This window comes from Chinchilla lanigera, unplaced genomic scaffold (genome assembly GCF_000276665.1).
Source record: "Chinchilla lanigera isolate Chin_1 unplaced genomic scaffold, ChiLan1.0 scaffold00044, whole genome shotgun sequence".
NCBI classification, from domain to species: Eukaryota; Metazoa; Chordata; class Mammalia; order Rodentia; family Chinchillidae; genus Chinchilla; species Chinchilla lanigera.
The window spans coordinates 9,229,775-9,246,617 of record NW_004955445.1 but is presented as its reverse complement, the minus strand read 5'-3'; the positions used below and the strand labels follow the sequence as shown (position 1 = coordinate 9,246,617).

General features: G+C 51.6%; 1 protein-coding gene across 1 annotated transcript in view; it reads right to left on the bottom strand.

The window, feature by feature from the left end:
- The window catches only part of Prex1 (phosphatidylinositol-3,4,5-trisphosphate-dependent Rac exchange factor 1), a gene marked incomplete at its 5' end in the record, with an annotated part of 171,503 nt that extends 154,660 nt beyond the window's left edge, over positions 1-16,843 (bottom strand). Inside the window, 1 exon segment of the mRNA XM_013518315.1 lies at positions 16,652-16,843. Coding sequence (XP_013373769.1) covers positions 16,652-16,843 — 192 coding nt within the window.

Genomic DNA, 16,843 nt, shown 5'->3' with positions numbered 1-16,843 from the left:
GACCAAGGCAGCCAATCAGAGCCCAACCTCGGCATGGGGGTGGACCCTTCACTAACAAGGCCACACCCCTCCTGCAGCTGCTGTTCCTGTTAAGGGCAACTGTGCCAGGCTTTCTGTCACCTGCAACCAGTGAATCCTGATGACCAGCCAGCCCAGACACTGTCAGGGTCCTGTAGGCCAAGAGGAGGCCCTGGACAGCACCTGAGGGCCCTCCTCTCCCCACAGAGAAGCCCACTGCATTCTCACCAAGGTCTGCACTCACGGTCTCCCAGAGGAGCACAAGAGCAGGAAGTTTGACTAGCGGATGTGGAACGGGTCTGTGTAACAGCTGATGTTGCAAAAAGAAAAGGGAGTGATTGCCCACAGGCCACAGGAAGTGGAAGCTGGGGCAACAGCGCCAGCCCCTCTAAGAGAGCTCCCCCTCTCCTCCACGCAGAGGACCAGAAAGGCCACGCACAACTGGAAGGCATTTCACTCTCAATGCCGGCCGGGCCAGGCAGGTACAGGGAAGCAGGCTGGGACCTCTGGGAATGCACCGGCAGCCGTCTCCTCTACCAGCCGGGCGCTTCTCTGCCCCGTGCACCCAGGGCTGCTCTCCTCCTCCAAAGCGAAGCTTGTCACCTCCTGCTTTGCTCCAAACACACGGCCCTCTTGGTCCAGCTTTCAGTTTCTCACTTGGTAAAAACAACATTTAGAAGAAATGCTCCTTTGTCCTATAAACGACACAATTAAACCATTAAAAAACCAGCAGGACAACCTCGATGATACACAGCAGCCGATGCTGGTCTCAGGCGCAAGGACGCGCTATGCAGGGGTGGCAACTGGGCCAAACTGAAGCCCACAGGCCCCACGCCCGGCAGAGGTGCCACTGCCACTCAGCTCCAGCCAAGCGCTGCCTGCTGGAATGTAAGCCGCAGTGGGTTCGTCTCCAGATTATTTCAGAAGCCAGATTTACATATTTTTGCATGAAATTTCTAGACTTTTCCATGCTGGTAGCTTGAAAAAAAATTTTTTTTCAATACTGTGCAGGGCTGTCAAAACCCACCCAGGGGACCTGACCTGGTCTGAGGACCCCCAGTTTGGAACCCAAGGTTCTGACCTTGAATGATGGTTCATTTTGTTCTGTTTTCATCTCATGCTCCCTTAGTGGCCACTACAAGACCTGGCCCAGAGCAAGAGGCCAAGACATGACCTTTGACAAACACATATACGCACGCACACAGGCAGGCACACAGGACTGGTCGCTGAAATCAAAAACTCTGAGACAGGGAATCCCCCTAGGCATGTAGGATTTGCCCAACTTAGTTGGAGGCAGCCTAAAACTCCTGCTCTGGTGGTGTTAGCTGCTGGATGAAAGCAGCCTGTCGTGCGATGGAGTCAGGAACCTGGGTTTGAGTTCCAGCCCAGCCCCAGACGCACTCTGTAAGTCAAGTCACGGAAGAGCTTTGTTCTCAGTTTCCCTGATCAATGGATGAAATACTGTCTCAATCTCTTCCCAAGCCGATACCTGGTTCTAGGCTTCCGGTGCCAATGACTGGCTACACTAGTAAAAGCCAAAGGGTCCTAAGACCAGGTTTCCTCGGCCCCTACCCTGCCACTATATTGAGAAATGAACTGAGAGCACTGGAATAAAGATACACACAGTCGTGATTCTGAAAACAAAGGATCACCGCCTAAGTGCCCAACGGGAGGGGATGGTTAGATAATAACGATTTTACTAGTAATGATATTACATTACATATTAGCATGGTTACTATTAAATTAGCATGATACCTATTATTACTATTAATTGATATAATTATTACAATTATGGCCAATATATATGGAGAGCTTACTAGGTGCCCGGCCTTGTCCTGAAAGTGTCAGAGGGCCTGATCCTCTACCTCGCTCCTCCACATATGCGGCTGGCACTCCTTTGAAAGTGAGGAAACGGATGAAGCAACATGCCAGCGGTCACTCAGCCGGTGCGCAGCCAGACCTGAACCGGACAGCGGGGGTCCAGGTCTCCTGCGCTTCACGAAAGGGCGTGGTGATGAAGAGCACCCAGGAATGACCTGGGAAGCGCACACAGGGACAAGCGAGGGGAAAGCGCGACACTGTGCGTCCAGGCGACCGTACCGAGCCAAAAGCACGGGCAGAGAAGAGCGAGAGGCAAGGCACCCACAGTGAACGGCTGCCGAAAGCCGCGCTCTTCTCACTCGCTTATTTTCCAAATGTTCTGCAAGAGCGCAGGGACCGAACACAGAGCCACTGCCTGCAAGGGCTTCCAGGGAGCCGGCTCCAGCCCAGCTCTGGGCTACTGTTCTCCCCAGTCCTGCTCCCTGGGGCCAAAGCCTGCCTCCCCTGAACAATGCAGCAGCCCAGCATCTAAAACAGGGCCAGGCACACAGTAAGTGCTCGATAAAATGTGTGGCATAAGAGAACAAGCCTATGGGGGGGTAGGAACAGAAAGGCCCCATTTCACAACTGGGGAAACTGAGGACCAAGAGTCAACTGCCCGAGGTCACAGACCTGGTTAGTGGTGGTGCTGAGACAACCATAAACAGATATGCTGCTCTCTTAGTGGAGAATTTATACGGCCAAGAGTCAAAATCATCAAAAAAATGGGATAGGAGCACAGCTGGGGTGTGGCACAGGCATAGCGCACCTGTCTAGCATGCGTGAGACCCTGGGTTCCATTCCCAGCACTGCAAAAAGTAAAACACTGGAGAAAGGCATGAATAAGTACAATGCACTGGTGGGGATGGGGGAAGAAGTGGGTATGAAAGACATAGGAGGGAAAACCTGTGTATAAACTGTGAATTGAATGTTTAGCATCAACAGGACGTTTCCTGATTTTGTTCACTGCACTGTGGTTACATAAGAGAGTATCTGTGTTCTTAGAAGACACGCCGTGACGTAGCAGGGCCATCCTGTCTGCGCTGACTCTCATCTGGACCAAAGCAGTAATAACAATGTGTGTATACATGGGGGCTGAGGGATCAAAGTTTCCAAAGGGTCCACTTTGAAAAAGTGTATGACCCTGCCCCAGACCACATGCTCTGCTTTGTCTGGACCCTGGTAGGTATATAGAAATGATAATACACGCTGTCAGGAACATGCCAACACCATGTCACCACACTTGGCTCCCGAGCTGAACAGCCATAGGGGGTGTGATTTTGACACACGCACCTCCGTATTTACTATCATTGAAGCAAGGGAAAATAAATCTTAAAAACCACTCAGTCAACAGCTGCTGGTTGAAACCACACAGAGCTCCCTGATGTGGCAACTAAAACACTGCAATCCCTCTGCCCCCCAGGAGTCCACTCTGTGGCTGCCCCCACACTCAGTTCACACTCCCCAAATAAAGTCATGGCCAGGCAGTCTGTCACACTGTGCATCCCATTTAATCCCCTTCCCTCGAGCATTCATTCCTTCACTGAACACTAACGGAAGACCGAGTAGTGCTAGGCACCAGGGACAGGTCCGTGAATGGGGCACACGGGCCCTGGCCTTGGGGGACTTATACTCTCTTGGATGACACAGATACTAAGTAAGCGGACAAGGTAACTTCAGGCAACAACAAGTTTCCAGAAGAAAAGTGATGTGGAGAAGGTGACTGAAAGGCTGTCTGAGGACATGGCCTTGAGTTACAGCTACAGGTGGAGGGGCCGCTGCAGCTTGGAGGCTGGGACCAGTGGGACACAGTCCAGAACAGAAAGGAAGCTGGTGGGACAGGACACAGTGAGCGAGAAGGGATGAGGGGGCTAGCACAGTGAGCAGAAACCAAATGACAACACTTTCTGGTGTTGTGTTCTGTTTTGTGCGGTGCTGGGGATCTACCCCTGAGCTATATCCTAGTCCTTTACTTATTTTTTATTTTGAGACAGGGTCTCAATAAGTTCCGCAGGCTGAGCTCAAGCTTGTGGTTCTCCTGCCTCAGCCTTCCACAGAACTGGATCATGGGCCTGAGTCACCATGCCCAGCTCCAGGTGACAATAACTTATAAGCTATAATACGGAGTTGAGAGTCTATAAACCACCCTTTTCTCCTCCCCCCACCTCTAACACAGTGGGGGTCTGAGAGAATAGGACCCCTTGTAATTGTTATTGTTCCCATCAAACAAACCAAAATGAAATGACAAGATGTTGGACCTAAGCCCAACCCTGTCAATAACTACATTAAATGTATATGATCTAAACTGTCTAACTAGAAAGCACAGACTGTTGATATGGATTTTTAAAAACGATATCTGTAAGAGATGTACTTGAAATACAGAGACACAAAGAGGCTGAATAAAAGCAAAACACCAAAAGAAAAAAGGCACCGCCACAGTAATTCAGAAAAACAGACCCAATACACAGGACATAAGCCAAGGGAAGGAGATGTATTGCACGACAGAAGGGCCACTTTACCAAGAAGACAGAATCATAAATGTGCATCACACCAAATTTTATTTATTTTTGTTTTTTTTCTTTTGATATGCATGACAAATTCTACCACTGAGGTACACTGCCATCCCCCACACAGAACTTTAAAATATACAACACTAAAATATACAGAGTCAAACCAGCAGGACCCAAGAGGAAAACAGGCAATACTCCACCCACAGCTAGAGGCTACACCAAAACCCAGGGCTACTGGGAGCCTGAACACCAGCAATAACCACCTTGGTCTAGATGACATTTGAAGAACCTCTTACCCACCAAGGGCAAAACGTACATTCTTCTCAAATGCTCAAGGGACAATTGCTTAATAAGTTGGACCATATATGATGGGCCATAAACCAAGTCTCAGTCAACTTCAAAGTGCTGAAAACCCATGGGACATATTCTCTGAGCACAAGAGAATTAAGTTAGAAATCACTGGACAATAAGTTATCTGGAAAAGCCCCTGTGTTAGGAAACCAGTACAGCCAGAAAAGCTTCTGCTCCCCAGGCGTAGGAGCAGAGAACAGCTGACACAGATGTCTCTGGGTGGGGACAGTCAGGCAGCTGCCCACCTCCCCAGGGAGGGGGCACCAATAGGGAAGAGGCTGCAGGCTCATCCTCAACAACCCAACTGGCAAATCATTTCAAGAGATGCTGAGCGGAGAGTGGTATGCAGATTACATTAGAGAGGTCCAGTCTGCCAGAGGGAAACTGCACCCTGCTGCACATCCCACATACTCACCACACACAGAACAAAGCTGAATGACTCCAACAGCCCCCCAGACCCCTCACTCAGGGGACATTCAGGGCAGAGCCAGAGATGGATCATACTAAGACACAGTGGTTAGAACTGGGTTTCTGACATCAGACAGTCCTGAGTTCAAATCCACCACCAACCATAGTCCTGAGATGATCTCCAAGATTTCTGCCCTTCTGCAAACACAACCTTTAGGATCCCTCCCCTTCATGTCAGTGGGACTACTAATGTGAGTTGAGGCAGGCATAGCTTATAATACATCACTGATAGATGAGGACATATACACAGGCATAGGGACTTTGTAGCTATCATTAAGGTCACAGATCAGTTGACTCTGGGCGGGCCTGACTTAATCAGGTGAAGCTTCAGAAGTGAACACTTGGGGATAAGTGAATACATGGGAGTGGGACTGAGTCCTTCAAAAGGAAGGGATTTGAAACAAGAGGTTCACCTGCTAACTGAAAGGACCACACTGTGAAAGACCACATGACAGGACTCTAGCAGGTAGCAATGATCATCAGCCAACAGCCCACAAGTAAAGGGGAACCTCAGTCCTACGACCACAGGAAACTGAATTCTGCCCACAGTCCAAAGCACAGCCTCCCTCCCCAAGCCTCAGATGGGATTCCAGGCCCAGCCAACCCAGCTTTGACCATGGCCTCCTGAGACCGCCGCAGAGCCCGGACACACCACCCAAACCTCTGACCCACAGACACCTGGAGAAAATAAACAGGTGCTGCTGTGAGCCAGTAAGCTTGTGGTCACCTCCCTGAACCTCAGGGTCCTCATCTGCAGCACTACAGGGTGCAAATGAAGCAGGGGCACAAGTGCCTTGCCCGGCAGGTGGGCAGCAGCTTGTTCTGCGTGCTTGCAGCCCATGCAAGGGCTCCACGGTGCAGGACGGGAGCGGCCTCGACGTATTTTTGAGAAGCTTTTTGTCCATCTCTGGGTGGGTTCCTCAGAACAGAGGGTACACAGCGTCTTTCGGCCCCAGTGACAATGATCCCCCAGACAGCCCCGCCCCACTGCCTTCAGCAGGCAGAGACCAGTGTTCCAGGCAAAGGTCACTGGGTCAGGATGAATTTTGTGGCTTATCTCAAGTTCCAAAAAGAAGCTGAGACAGTCTGCTCCAGAGGGCATGCTGTAACTGTCCTTGTGCAAAAGGCGGGGAAATATCAAGAACCTAAAACATCTGAAAGCAGACCACTGCCTGTTACTAAGGCCTGACCATGTGCCAGGCACTGAGCCCAATGTCCCAACCCATTTTACAGACAAAGAACCCAAGGCCCAGCTCCTTGCTCAGGGTAACACAGCCAATGAGGGGCAGAGACAAGCAGCAGACCCTGAAGGTCTGGCCCAGACCTTGGATACTTGACAATGATGCAAAAATTCTCAGACACCAAATACCCTCCACCCCCACCTACCCAGTTTATCTTTGGTTACATTACAGAAGACCAGACTAGCTTAGTCCCCATCCTCAAAAATCTGCACAAAAAATACTTAACAGTTACATAATTCAAAACAATCATATTATGTAATAAAACATAAGCATACATACAGAGCAAAAGCATTTTTCCCACTCAACAAATATTGAATGAGCATCTGCTATGCGTCAGGCCTGCATCATTCTTGAGGCTAGGGAGTCCAAGTGAATGAAAAAGATAAAACTCCCCATCCTCCTGAACTTGACATTCTCGTGAAGGAGACAGACAAGGCTCAACAAGTAACAAAAATATTGCCAGGTGTGGTGGCACATGCTTGCAATCCCAACACTCGGGATGCTGAGTCAGGAAGATCGCCATGAGTTCTGAGGCCAGCCTGGCTACACAGTGAGACCCTGTCTCAAAAAAAGAAAGAAAGAAAGAAAAATATCTAGTGTGGCCGGGCATCATAACGCATGCCTAGCATCCCAGCTACTCAGGAGGATAAGGCAGGCAATTGCAAGTTTGAGGCTAACCTAGAGAACACAGCAAGGTCCTGCCTCAAAGTAAAATTTTCTAAAGGGCTGGGGATATAGTTCAGCGTTCCCTGGGTTCAATACCCGATATCAGCCCCCTCAAAAAAAAAAAAAAAAAAAAAAAAATACATTGTGTCATCTAGTGAGAAAATATGCAGGAAAGAAACAGGAAGTGGTGTGGTGCTGTAGACACACAGAGAAGACCTGGCTGAGCAGAAGCCTGAAGGAGGTGAAGGAGTGAGCCAGAGGGGATTTCAAAAAGAGCAGTGAAAAGGCCCTGAGGCCGTGCACACCTGGTACATCTGCAAGGGCAAATGTGGCCACAGGCAAGTCTGGAATGAGATAGCGCTGGGGACTGCACAACTCTGAATACATTCTGAAACCACTGCACTGCACACTTTGAAAAGGTAGGGTTTATGGCATGTGGCTTGTATCTCAATTTTTAAGAACTGTACGAGAAAAAAAAAAGAGTAGTAAGAAAAAAGATGCAAATGCCCACAGGAGCAGATCCTGCAGGATGCTCCGGGCCTGAGGACCCGGCCTGCACCCTGAGCGAGGCATAACAGACTTATGCCCAACCAGATCCCCCTGGCTACGCGTGGGGATGAGAATGTAGGGGTTGAGGGAGAGCAGGGCGACTGGGACAGTCCTGGCGGGCTCCAGACAACTTGTCCACCTCTAGGCCGCAGCGTTCCTCCCTGGGAAGCGGGTGTGAATGAGCCCCCTCCAGGGCAGAGGCAGGAGCTAAGCTACGATCAGTGCTGTTTGCTGGCTGTGAGCAGAGGGTGGAGTTGAAACTCCCACAAACAGTTTCTAATCAGGCATTCACGAGCTTAATCATGAGCTTCCTGAACAGAAAACAAGGGTCCCTCCCACTGTCACAGGAAGCAGGGCCCATCTCAAGCAACGGCAGGCCCTCTCTCCCGCACAGGGTGGCTTCTCACACATCTTGTCCTCACCCCGGCCACAAAGAGGGACCGGACTCCTCTCTGGGCATGGCAGGCTCAGCTGGCCTCTCCCAGGGACCTTCCCTTGGTCAGCTGTTGCCCCACCGGAAGTGAGACCTGGCCAGGGGACAGACCAGCCCCAGGTCACAGCAGGCAGGACACCTACCCAGGAGGGAAGGGGGGAGGTTGCTCCCTCCTCCCTGCTGTCCTCCAGGCAGGAGGCTGGAGGTGGCCGCTGAGACCCTGAAAACATGGCTGCACACACCTGCTTTTTAGATCAGTGTGGACCCACACCCAGGCTGCTAATCCCAGGGCTCCTCACAGCTCAGGGAGAAAACCCATACTGTTCACCCGCCCCTGCCAACCACACCAATCTCATCTCCCCACCAGCAAGCCCGGCCTGTTTTTGTCTCTGTTTTTTTTGTTGTACTATGGATGGAAACAAGGGATTCACACAGGCTAGGCAAACGCTCCACCACTGAACTACATCGCCAGCCCTTTTTTTGTACTTTGAGACAGGGTCTCAAACTTGTAATCTTCCTGCCTCAGCCTCCCCGAGTGCTAGCATCGCAAGCATGCGCCAACATGCCTGACCCCACCCTGGCCTCTTACTGTTCCTCCAACAACCCAAGGAAAGCTCTGCCTCGGGCCTTTGCATCTGTATCTCCCTCTGCCAGGCACATACTTCTCTTCCCATAGTCCCCTCCTCCTCCTTGGTCTCAGGTTAGACACCACCTGCTCAGAGAGGCTTCCTTCACTACCCCATCTGAAGGAGATGTCACCATCCCTACCACCAACACACTCCCACATCTTATTTCCTTCTTGGTGTGTCCACTCCCCAGCTGTAGGGACTGGAGCAGTTTATCAACTTCTCCAGGCCTTAGCTTCCCCAGTGGTGAAACAGGTGTAACAGTAATATCTACCTCAGAGGGTCACTACAAGGGAGTAAAGAGATACTCCATGCAAAGCACTAGGCATAAAAACAGCACATAGTAGGGCCTCAGCAAAGGTCATTACAGTATTATGACAACTCTTGTCATTTTCAAGTGATCCCTTTTGTTGTCTGAAGATTCCATGAGGGTAGGGACCTTGCCCATCCTCTTCCTATTTGGCACACAGTAGGACCTGGCACATAGTAGGTGCTTAATATCCATTTAGGGAATGTATATGTGAATTAGTGAATGAAAGTGTTCATCGACTATGACGTTTGATCTCACTCCTCTTCATAGAAGCTCCTCACGTTGGGGGATACAAGGTCACCACCAAGGTCCTGGTGACAGCTACCTGCCTGCACCAGCCTTCCGTGGCCCCAGTCCTGCCAGCTTGAAAAAGCCTCACCTCCCCTGGCCTAGAATCAAGGGATCAGCTGTCAGTTCCACCCTGGGGAAGGAACCAGGCCATAAACACAGATTGAGTGTCCGACTACAGAACAAAAGAGGAGCAGGTAGATTCCCTTCTGCTCCTCAAGAAGCCAAGAAAATAAACTTCCAAATCCATCCAGCACTGCAGGACCAGAGGGCTCCCATCCTCCCTGGGCTTCTGCCTGGAGGACATGTGAGCATTCGAGCCCCTGAAGCTCCTGGGAGAACAGTGATCATCCCTGCTCCGCAGACAGGGAGCGTGGGGCTCCAGAGGCACAGAGTTACGTCCCACATCACACAGGGGCAGGCTGGGGATATAGCTAGAGGCACAGCGCCTGCCTGGCAAGCACAAGGTCATGAGTTCAATTCTCAGTACCAGAAAAAAAAAAAAAAAAAGAAACATCACACAGGGTCACAACTGGGATCTGAACTCAGCGACAGCCCAAAGCCCCATCACTGGACGAACCTAGCCATACACATCCACCTGGATGACGGAGATTGTTCCACCTGCCCAGAAACGCCCCAGATGGTCTGCAAGCAGAGCTGATGGGTGAAAGAGGATTTGACCCAGTGGCTCTCAGCTGGGACCTATTCTGTAGCGGGCACCAGGGACATATGGCAGTGTCTACAGACATTTATGACTGTTCCTGTAAGGACAGTGCTGGCATCCAGCAGATGGAGCCCAGAGATGCTGCTAAACATCCTCGATGCCGGCCAAAAATGCCCACAGTGCTAAACGCTGGGAGAGTGACAGGATTTGCCCCCTATCAGCTCTCAGAGCCGGAAATGTCCTCAGCAGAACTTTCGGGCTAAAACACACATCCTCAGAGAAGGATGTGGGCCACACAAGCCTTCTCCCTGAGGCTCTGAGACGGAACCCTGACAAGCCATAGGGCTGCTACCCTTTACCAGGGCAGGACTCCCCTCCCCTCTGTGGGCTTCTCTCCCCTGCAGACAAGGAGGTGTAGCACAACTCCACCACTCCACGCTAGCCCGCAAGCTCTCTGTCCCCTACACTCTGGGCAACAGGCAGCTCTGGCCTCACCCTGTGCCTGAGGAACAGGCTGGGCGCACAGAGCCCATCCTTTCGTCCCCTCTTGCCAGAACAATGGCCCAGAGAGCCTTGTCTGTTAGGAAAAAGAGAAAAATCACACAAATCTGAGAGGGCAAGTTCTCCTGCAGCCAGGCAGGCCTGCTGCAAAGACTTAACTTGTGGGGAGAGGAGGCTGCTAAGCAGAGGATGTGGGTTTCTCGATGGAGGGAGGGGCCCTGGGCCCAGCAGGCCTTCAGCTCCCTGGCCTGATAAAAGGGGCACTCTCTACACAGGGGTGCCCTGAGGTCTCACAAGCTAGAACACCAACGCCATCCATCTCTTCTGAAAGTGACAGATAAACAGCTAGCCGGGCGCACACCAGGATAATGGTGAATGGGCCTCCAGTGTGCCCGTGTGAAGAATCCACTCATTTGCATGCATGAGCGCACGTCTCCACTGGGCATGCTTCTCGGGAGGACAGGGACCACATGTGCCCAGCTGATGGCTGCCTTCCTCAGCCTAGCACGCTGCCCGGAAGGCACAGCAGATGCCCCAGAAATACCTGCACGCTGAGCACAGAAATCTAATGTCTTCGTGGCTTTTCCTGTCCACTGCTCTATCTGTCATAGGCAAAACAGGGGGGCCCACCTAACCCTGCTGACACTTAGGTTTTATCACCAGAAGGTTTTCACCAACTTCCTGATCTAGGCTCTCTAGTATCCTAAAGATGAGACGATTTGGACATTTTGGCTTAATTCTTGCCTGCCTAGGCAGCCAGGCAGTCTCAAAGGTGGTAGTTTTGCTCATGAAGCACAGCAGTTCAGGGCAGCAGTGGTAAAGCTGGTTACACAGCCAGGGGTTCCCATGCCAGCTCCCTCAGCTGCGTCATCTTGGGAAACTGACTCAGCTTCTCTGTGTCTTTGCTTCCAGTGTAAAATGGGAAGCAAAAGAACACCTGCAACTTCTGGGCTGGTACACAGAATGTGGTTTACGTAGAGCCACCAAAATGTGTCACACACAGTGACACACTCCTATAATCCCAGCACTCGAAGAGGCTAAGGCAGGACAACCTCGAATTTGAATGAAGCCTGGGCAACACAGAGACTTAGTGAGACCCTGTCTCAAAATAAAAAACAGAAGGGCTGGGGATATAGCTCAGCGGCACAAGCGCTGCCTGGCAAGCGCAATGTCCTGAGTTCGATTCCCGATACAAAATAAATAAATAAAAATAAAAAAGAGAAAGGGTTGGGAGTGCAGCTCAGTCCGAAGGCCCCAGATTCAATCCCCAGTAGAGGGGAAAAAAAGTGTTACCAAGCTCACTATTATTACTGTTATTGCTATATTAATCTAAAAGCCATGCTGAAAATAACATTTCTTCCTGTTGATGTTTTCTTTGACTATATTCATATACATATCCATCATTTTCTATGAAAAGGGTTATTACAAGGAGCATTTCCTAGCATATTTTTCCTTTTTTATCTTTCTGTTTGCCTTTCTCCACAAGATACGTATACTTCCATCCTTCTCTTCAAAATCCCATCGTCTTACACATGCATACACAATATTACAATTATGGTTTATTTTCCAAAAGGAGAACTATGTGACCCACTGATTAGCAGCTTACCACGTGAAAATCCCCCAAATCAGTAGGGAAATCACTCTGTCTCAATGACTTTGGACTAAGAACCATGCTCCCTATCCTCACTACCCTGGCTTTTCTTGCTAATATGAGACTGGAAGCACAGAATCTTAAAAAAAAAAAAAAAAACACAAAATAGTGACAACGCAAAACCACAATGTCTTGTTTTGGCAAGAGGAGCTCCAATGAGAAGAAAAACTTTGGTCTCCTCCCCCTAAAAAGCAGAACCACAGAATGCATTCTGGGAGCTTTCTGCCCACAATGGCTGTTCCCTAGGGACCCCAGCCTGGCCAATTCCGGGCAGACCCTCTGGGAGCCTGAGAGTGACAGGTCCTTGTCCTTAGCCAAAGTGAGCCCCCCAGGGGGCTGCTGATGTACCCCCACCCAGGGTTTCTTCCCACCCAAGCCCTCCCTCTCATCCCACCTAAAGTGCCCATCTTGGGAGCCACCAGCACCTGCCTGAGGCCTGACCCCTAACAGGCAGAGCTACCAGACAGACCCAGCCAAGAGGCGAGATGCCCAAGACTCACATGGCCTTTTCCTCAAAGGAGAAGGCTCATCTGCCCCCTCCCACAGCTGCATGTCCCAACATCTCCACGCCAGCATTTGGAGGCACTGCTCTAGGACCTCTAGCACATTCCTGCTGGCTTAAACCATCAGGGGTACATGTAAGACTGTCCCATGTAAGACTGGGTGGCTTGTGCCCCAGGTGGTATAAACAGATCCAATCACTTTTATCATTTTTATATTAATAAAAAGCCACCCAATGGGATAGTCATACAAGCTGCCTAGCAGCAAGACATATGAATTACGGCCCCTTGTGAACAAGTGCATCTCAGGCTCATCCAAGCTTCATGACACCCCTATCACACAGGTATTGTATTGTACCCACTGTACAGATAGGAATAGTGAGCTATGCAGCAGGTTGGCAATCCACCCAAGGTCAACTACAGCTGGTGTGGGGGAAAGCCAGCATTTGAACACAAGTGGCTTGGTTCTCTGGTTCCACACTCAACTCTCACACCAGGGACTGACCCAGACAGAAGAAGATGTGGAACAGTTGTACCCGCTCTGCAGAAGACAGACCAGGAGTCACAGAGTGATCACAGGTGGAGAGAAAGGGTCACACAGACTGAGATCAAATCCCAGTCTGTCGGTGTAATAAATCACAACCATGTGCCAAGGCCTTACTTGATAAGCCAGATGCAGCCCACAAAGTAGCTAGGGACTGAGTTCTAGGGTCAGGAAGCCTGAGCTTAAGCCCTAGTGACGCTGTCTGCATGACCCAAGGCAGCTCACTTAAACACGCTTTGCCTCAGTTTCCTCATCTGTCAATGCGGACAACAGCAGCACTCCTTAGTGAAGGTTAACTGCAAAGTGCAAGCATCAGTTCCTACGCGGTGACGACTGTCCTGTGACTATCCTAGTTATCTCCACCCCAAAGCACATAGGGAGCACCCTGATGGACAGGCGGGGTTTCAGAAGCTGGGGTCCAAGTTCGGAGTCAGGTCCCCAGACATCGTCCCCCACAACCTCTGAGGTCCAGCATCTGGATAAGAGGCTGCCCTGGCCTTTTCACGACTGCCAAATAAACACATGCAAAATTTGGAAATGGGGACAGGGTGCAGTCCAGGGCCGGAAAGGGATGAGGAAAGATGGGGAGATTTTGGAGGAACCACAAAGCCCTAGGCCCGGAACAGACCAAAACCGCTGATTCCTGTGGCCGGAGTTTAGAGGGTCAAAAGGAAACTCAGTCTCAGCCCCTAGCCCTCCTTTCAATGCTGACTCAAATCTGGCTTCCTCCAGGCAGCCCTTCTCCATCATCCCTGCTCTCTGGATGCTGGAACCCTATCCTAATCACCTGTGCTACTAGCTGCATTATCCTACAGCAGTAATAATAACTGATGTGTATAGATACCGTACAAGCTGCCAAAATCTACACTAAGAGCTTTAACTTATATAGCTTATCCTCTTCAAAAACCTATAAAGGAGGCTCTATTATCACCAACCATCTTACAGATGGAAAAGTAAGCCTCAAAAAAGTTAAGCAGCTTGCCCAAGGTCACAAATCCAAGGACTTGGCCCAAGCAGCCTGACCCTGGAGCTCAGCCTTGGACTTGGATTTCTTAGACATTTTACCTCATTTTACCTCCGTGGGCTGGATTCCTGGGAGACAGGACGAGCCCTGACCTGGCTTCTCAGCAGCTCCTGCACCACCCAGCCTGCACTGAGGATTCATATCCTCTGGTTCACAGGACCTTCCAACTAGGGACGCCAGCGGGCCAGAGCAGACCCGTGAGTCCTACTTACAGACAGGAACTTCCACACACTCTTCCCAGGCAGCAGGCAGGGGGAATCCCTGAGCAAGCATAAAGGCTGGGGAGGGTCACAACCCGAAGAGAAAGCCCGGGCCATGAGAAGGGCCCGCGGCAGCAGCCCAGGTTCCCAAGACTGAAAGGCCTTGGGTTCTTTGGCCCATTCCCCACAGGCAGGACGCTGGAGGGCTCCTGCCGCTCACAAACCAGGTCTGGCTCTCAGGTTACACAATCAGTCCGCTTCTGGCACCAGCTTGGGGGCACACACAGAGACAAGGCAGAAAGCCTGGATTTCCCTCCCTTCATTGTACAGATGTGAAAACTGAGGTCAGCCAGGTGGCACAACTGGTCCAAGACATTCATCAAAGTCAGAACCAGCTCATCTCAGACCAGACATGTCTGTGCCAACGACAGAAATGTGAGAGCTCAGCAAATCGAGTGGCCCAGAGATGATGCAGAAGGAGAGAAGTAGGGGTGTCTCTTCTTTTCTCTCAGTTTCTTTAATAATAAGAATGTTGACTCCAATCAGTTTCCATTATTGCAGCTTCCTCGGACTCTACGCAGGGATGATGTAAAACCACAGCTGACCCAACACGATCTTGATCTGTTCCGAAAGGAACCGCACTATCTCAGGCAAGGGCGTGGGAGGGAGTGGTATATTTTCTTTGCCATTAAAACAAAAATTGGTTTACATTTTCTGTTTCTCTTCCAGAGTGAGGAGCAGGGAGTGGCTTCGAGGGAGAAGTGAAGAGTTCCCTAGAACCTGACACTGCTCAGAGATGCCAGGGCTGTCTACATCTTTAATTCAGAAACTGCCAGCTTCAAACACAGCAGATTAAAAAACAAAACAAAACCCTGTGAGAGCGAAAGAAGTGGGAAAGATGGCCAACCGTGACATTCTCACAGCCTTTGGAGAAGGGTCCTTTGGCCAAATGGCTTTCAATGCCTCTGCACACACACCCCCACCCCCTTTCTTTCACTGGGAAAGGCAGCAGGCTGCCCCCTCCCTGAGTGGGAACCGAGGTCTCACAGAGCTCCCTTCCCCCCACGCGCGCACCTTCCAGCCACCCTCAAGACAGCGCAGCCCCGGGGAGCCCCAGCCTCCCTCTTCACCTGGGGGTGCTGCAGAGCCTGGCTCCGGGGCCTCTGAAACAGCCTCCACCCCCACACCAGCCCTTCCTGAGCCAGGATTAAGACTTCCTTGAGCGGAGAAGGGGAGTAAATGAGGACCCAGCAGGAGGCTTGGAGATTAAAGCCCCTGGAGTCTCTAACGTCCATCCCGGTCTCGGCACGGTCCCACCCCCTCCTCCACCACCACCCCCCACCGCTTTTCTCACTTCCTAGGAAAGGAGGGAAGTGGTCCCTTCCTCCCTCTCACAGAAGAAAACAGAAAGGGAAGGAACTGCAGCTTAGAACAGGAGTTTAAAGCACCGCCTGGGACTACTCTGGTTCAAAGCCCAGACAGCCTCCCCACTTAACCAGCTGGGTGATCCTCGGCAAGTTACTCAACTTCTCTGGAGCCAAACTCTCCCAATCTTGAAAACGAGAAATATTTGGCCCCTATTTTATGAGCCACTTGTAAAGGTTAAACCTGCTAAGGATAGATGCAAGGTGCCTGGCACACCACACCATGAGCGCTCGGTTGTTATTTTACAAAGACTGAGCCTGTGGCTTTGCACCGGGACGGGAGGGAGGGTACTTGGGGAGCCTAGACTTCCGAATAGTGAGTTAGAAACCCGCTCTCCCGACCCGAAAAGGCGTTTGACGGGTGTCCATCTGTGTCCGTCCCCCGAGCTTAGATCTTAGCCTGCTCTTTGCAGCCCGGGAGGACGCGGGCTCCAGGATTTCCAGGGTCTGCCCACACGCGCAGTCGCCGGTGCACCGGCCGGCGAAGTTGTTCCCGGGAAAAAGCAGCAGCTAAGAAAGCGCCCGGCGCCTGGGTCCCGGAGCCCCCAGCCTCGCGGATGTAACTAATTTTAAAACTATGCGAAAGGCGGGGAGGGGGAAAGACAAAAGGGCTACAAGACGGGGGAAACCGAGTAGGGAGACCCCGGCCGGCAGGGAAGGCGGCAACTGCTCTGGAAGGACCGGGGTCCCCGATTCTCGCGCGCCCCGCCGCCGCGGCGACTCTCGAGCCCCCGGGGACCGCGGCCACAGGTTGTGGGGAGCGCGGCAGGGCTAGCGGCCGGCGCTGGAGGCTGGCTGTCCCTGTGCCCCAGGCGACACTCACCGACTGTAAGAAGCGCAAGGTGCCCACGTAGTCCCTCTCGGTGCCCAGGATCTCGTTGAGGACGCAGAGCCTGAGGCGCAGCTGGCGCTCGGACTCCCGAGCGGCAGCGCATGGCCCGGGACCGGCGCTGGGCGCAGCGGCGCCGGGGGCCCGGGAATCGGTCTGGGCACCGTCCGCAGCCCCGTCGCCGCT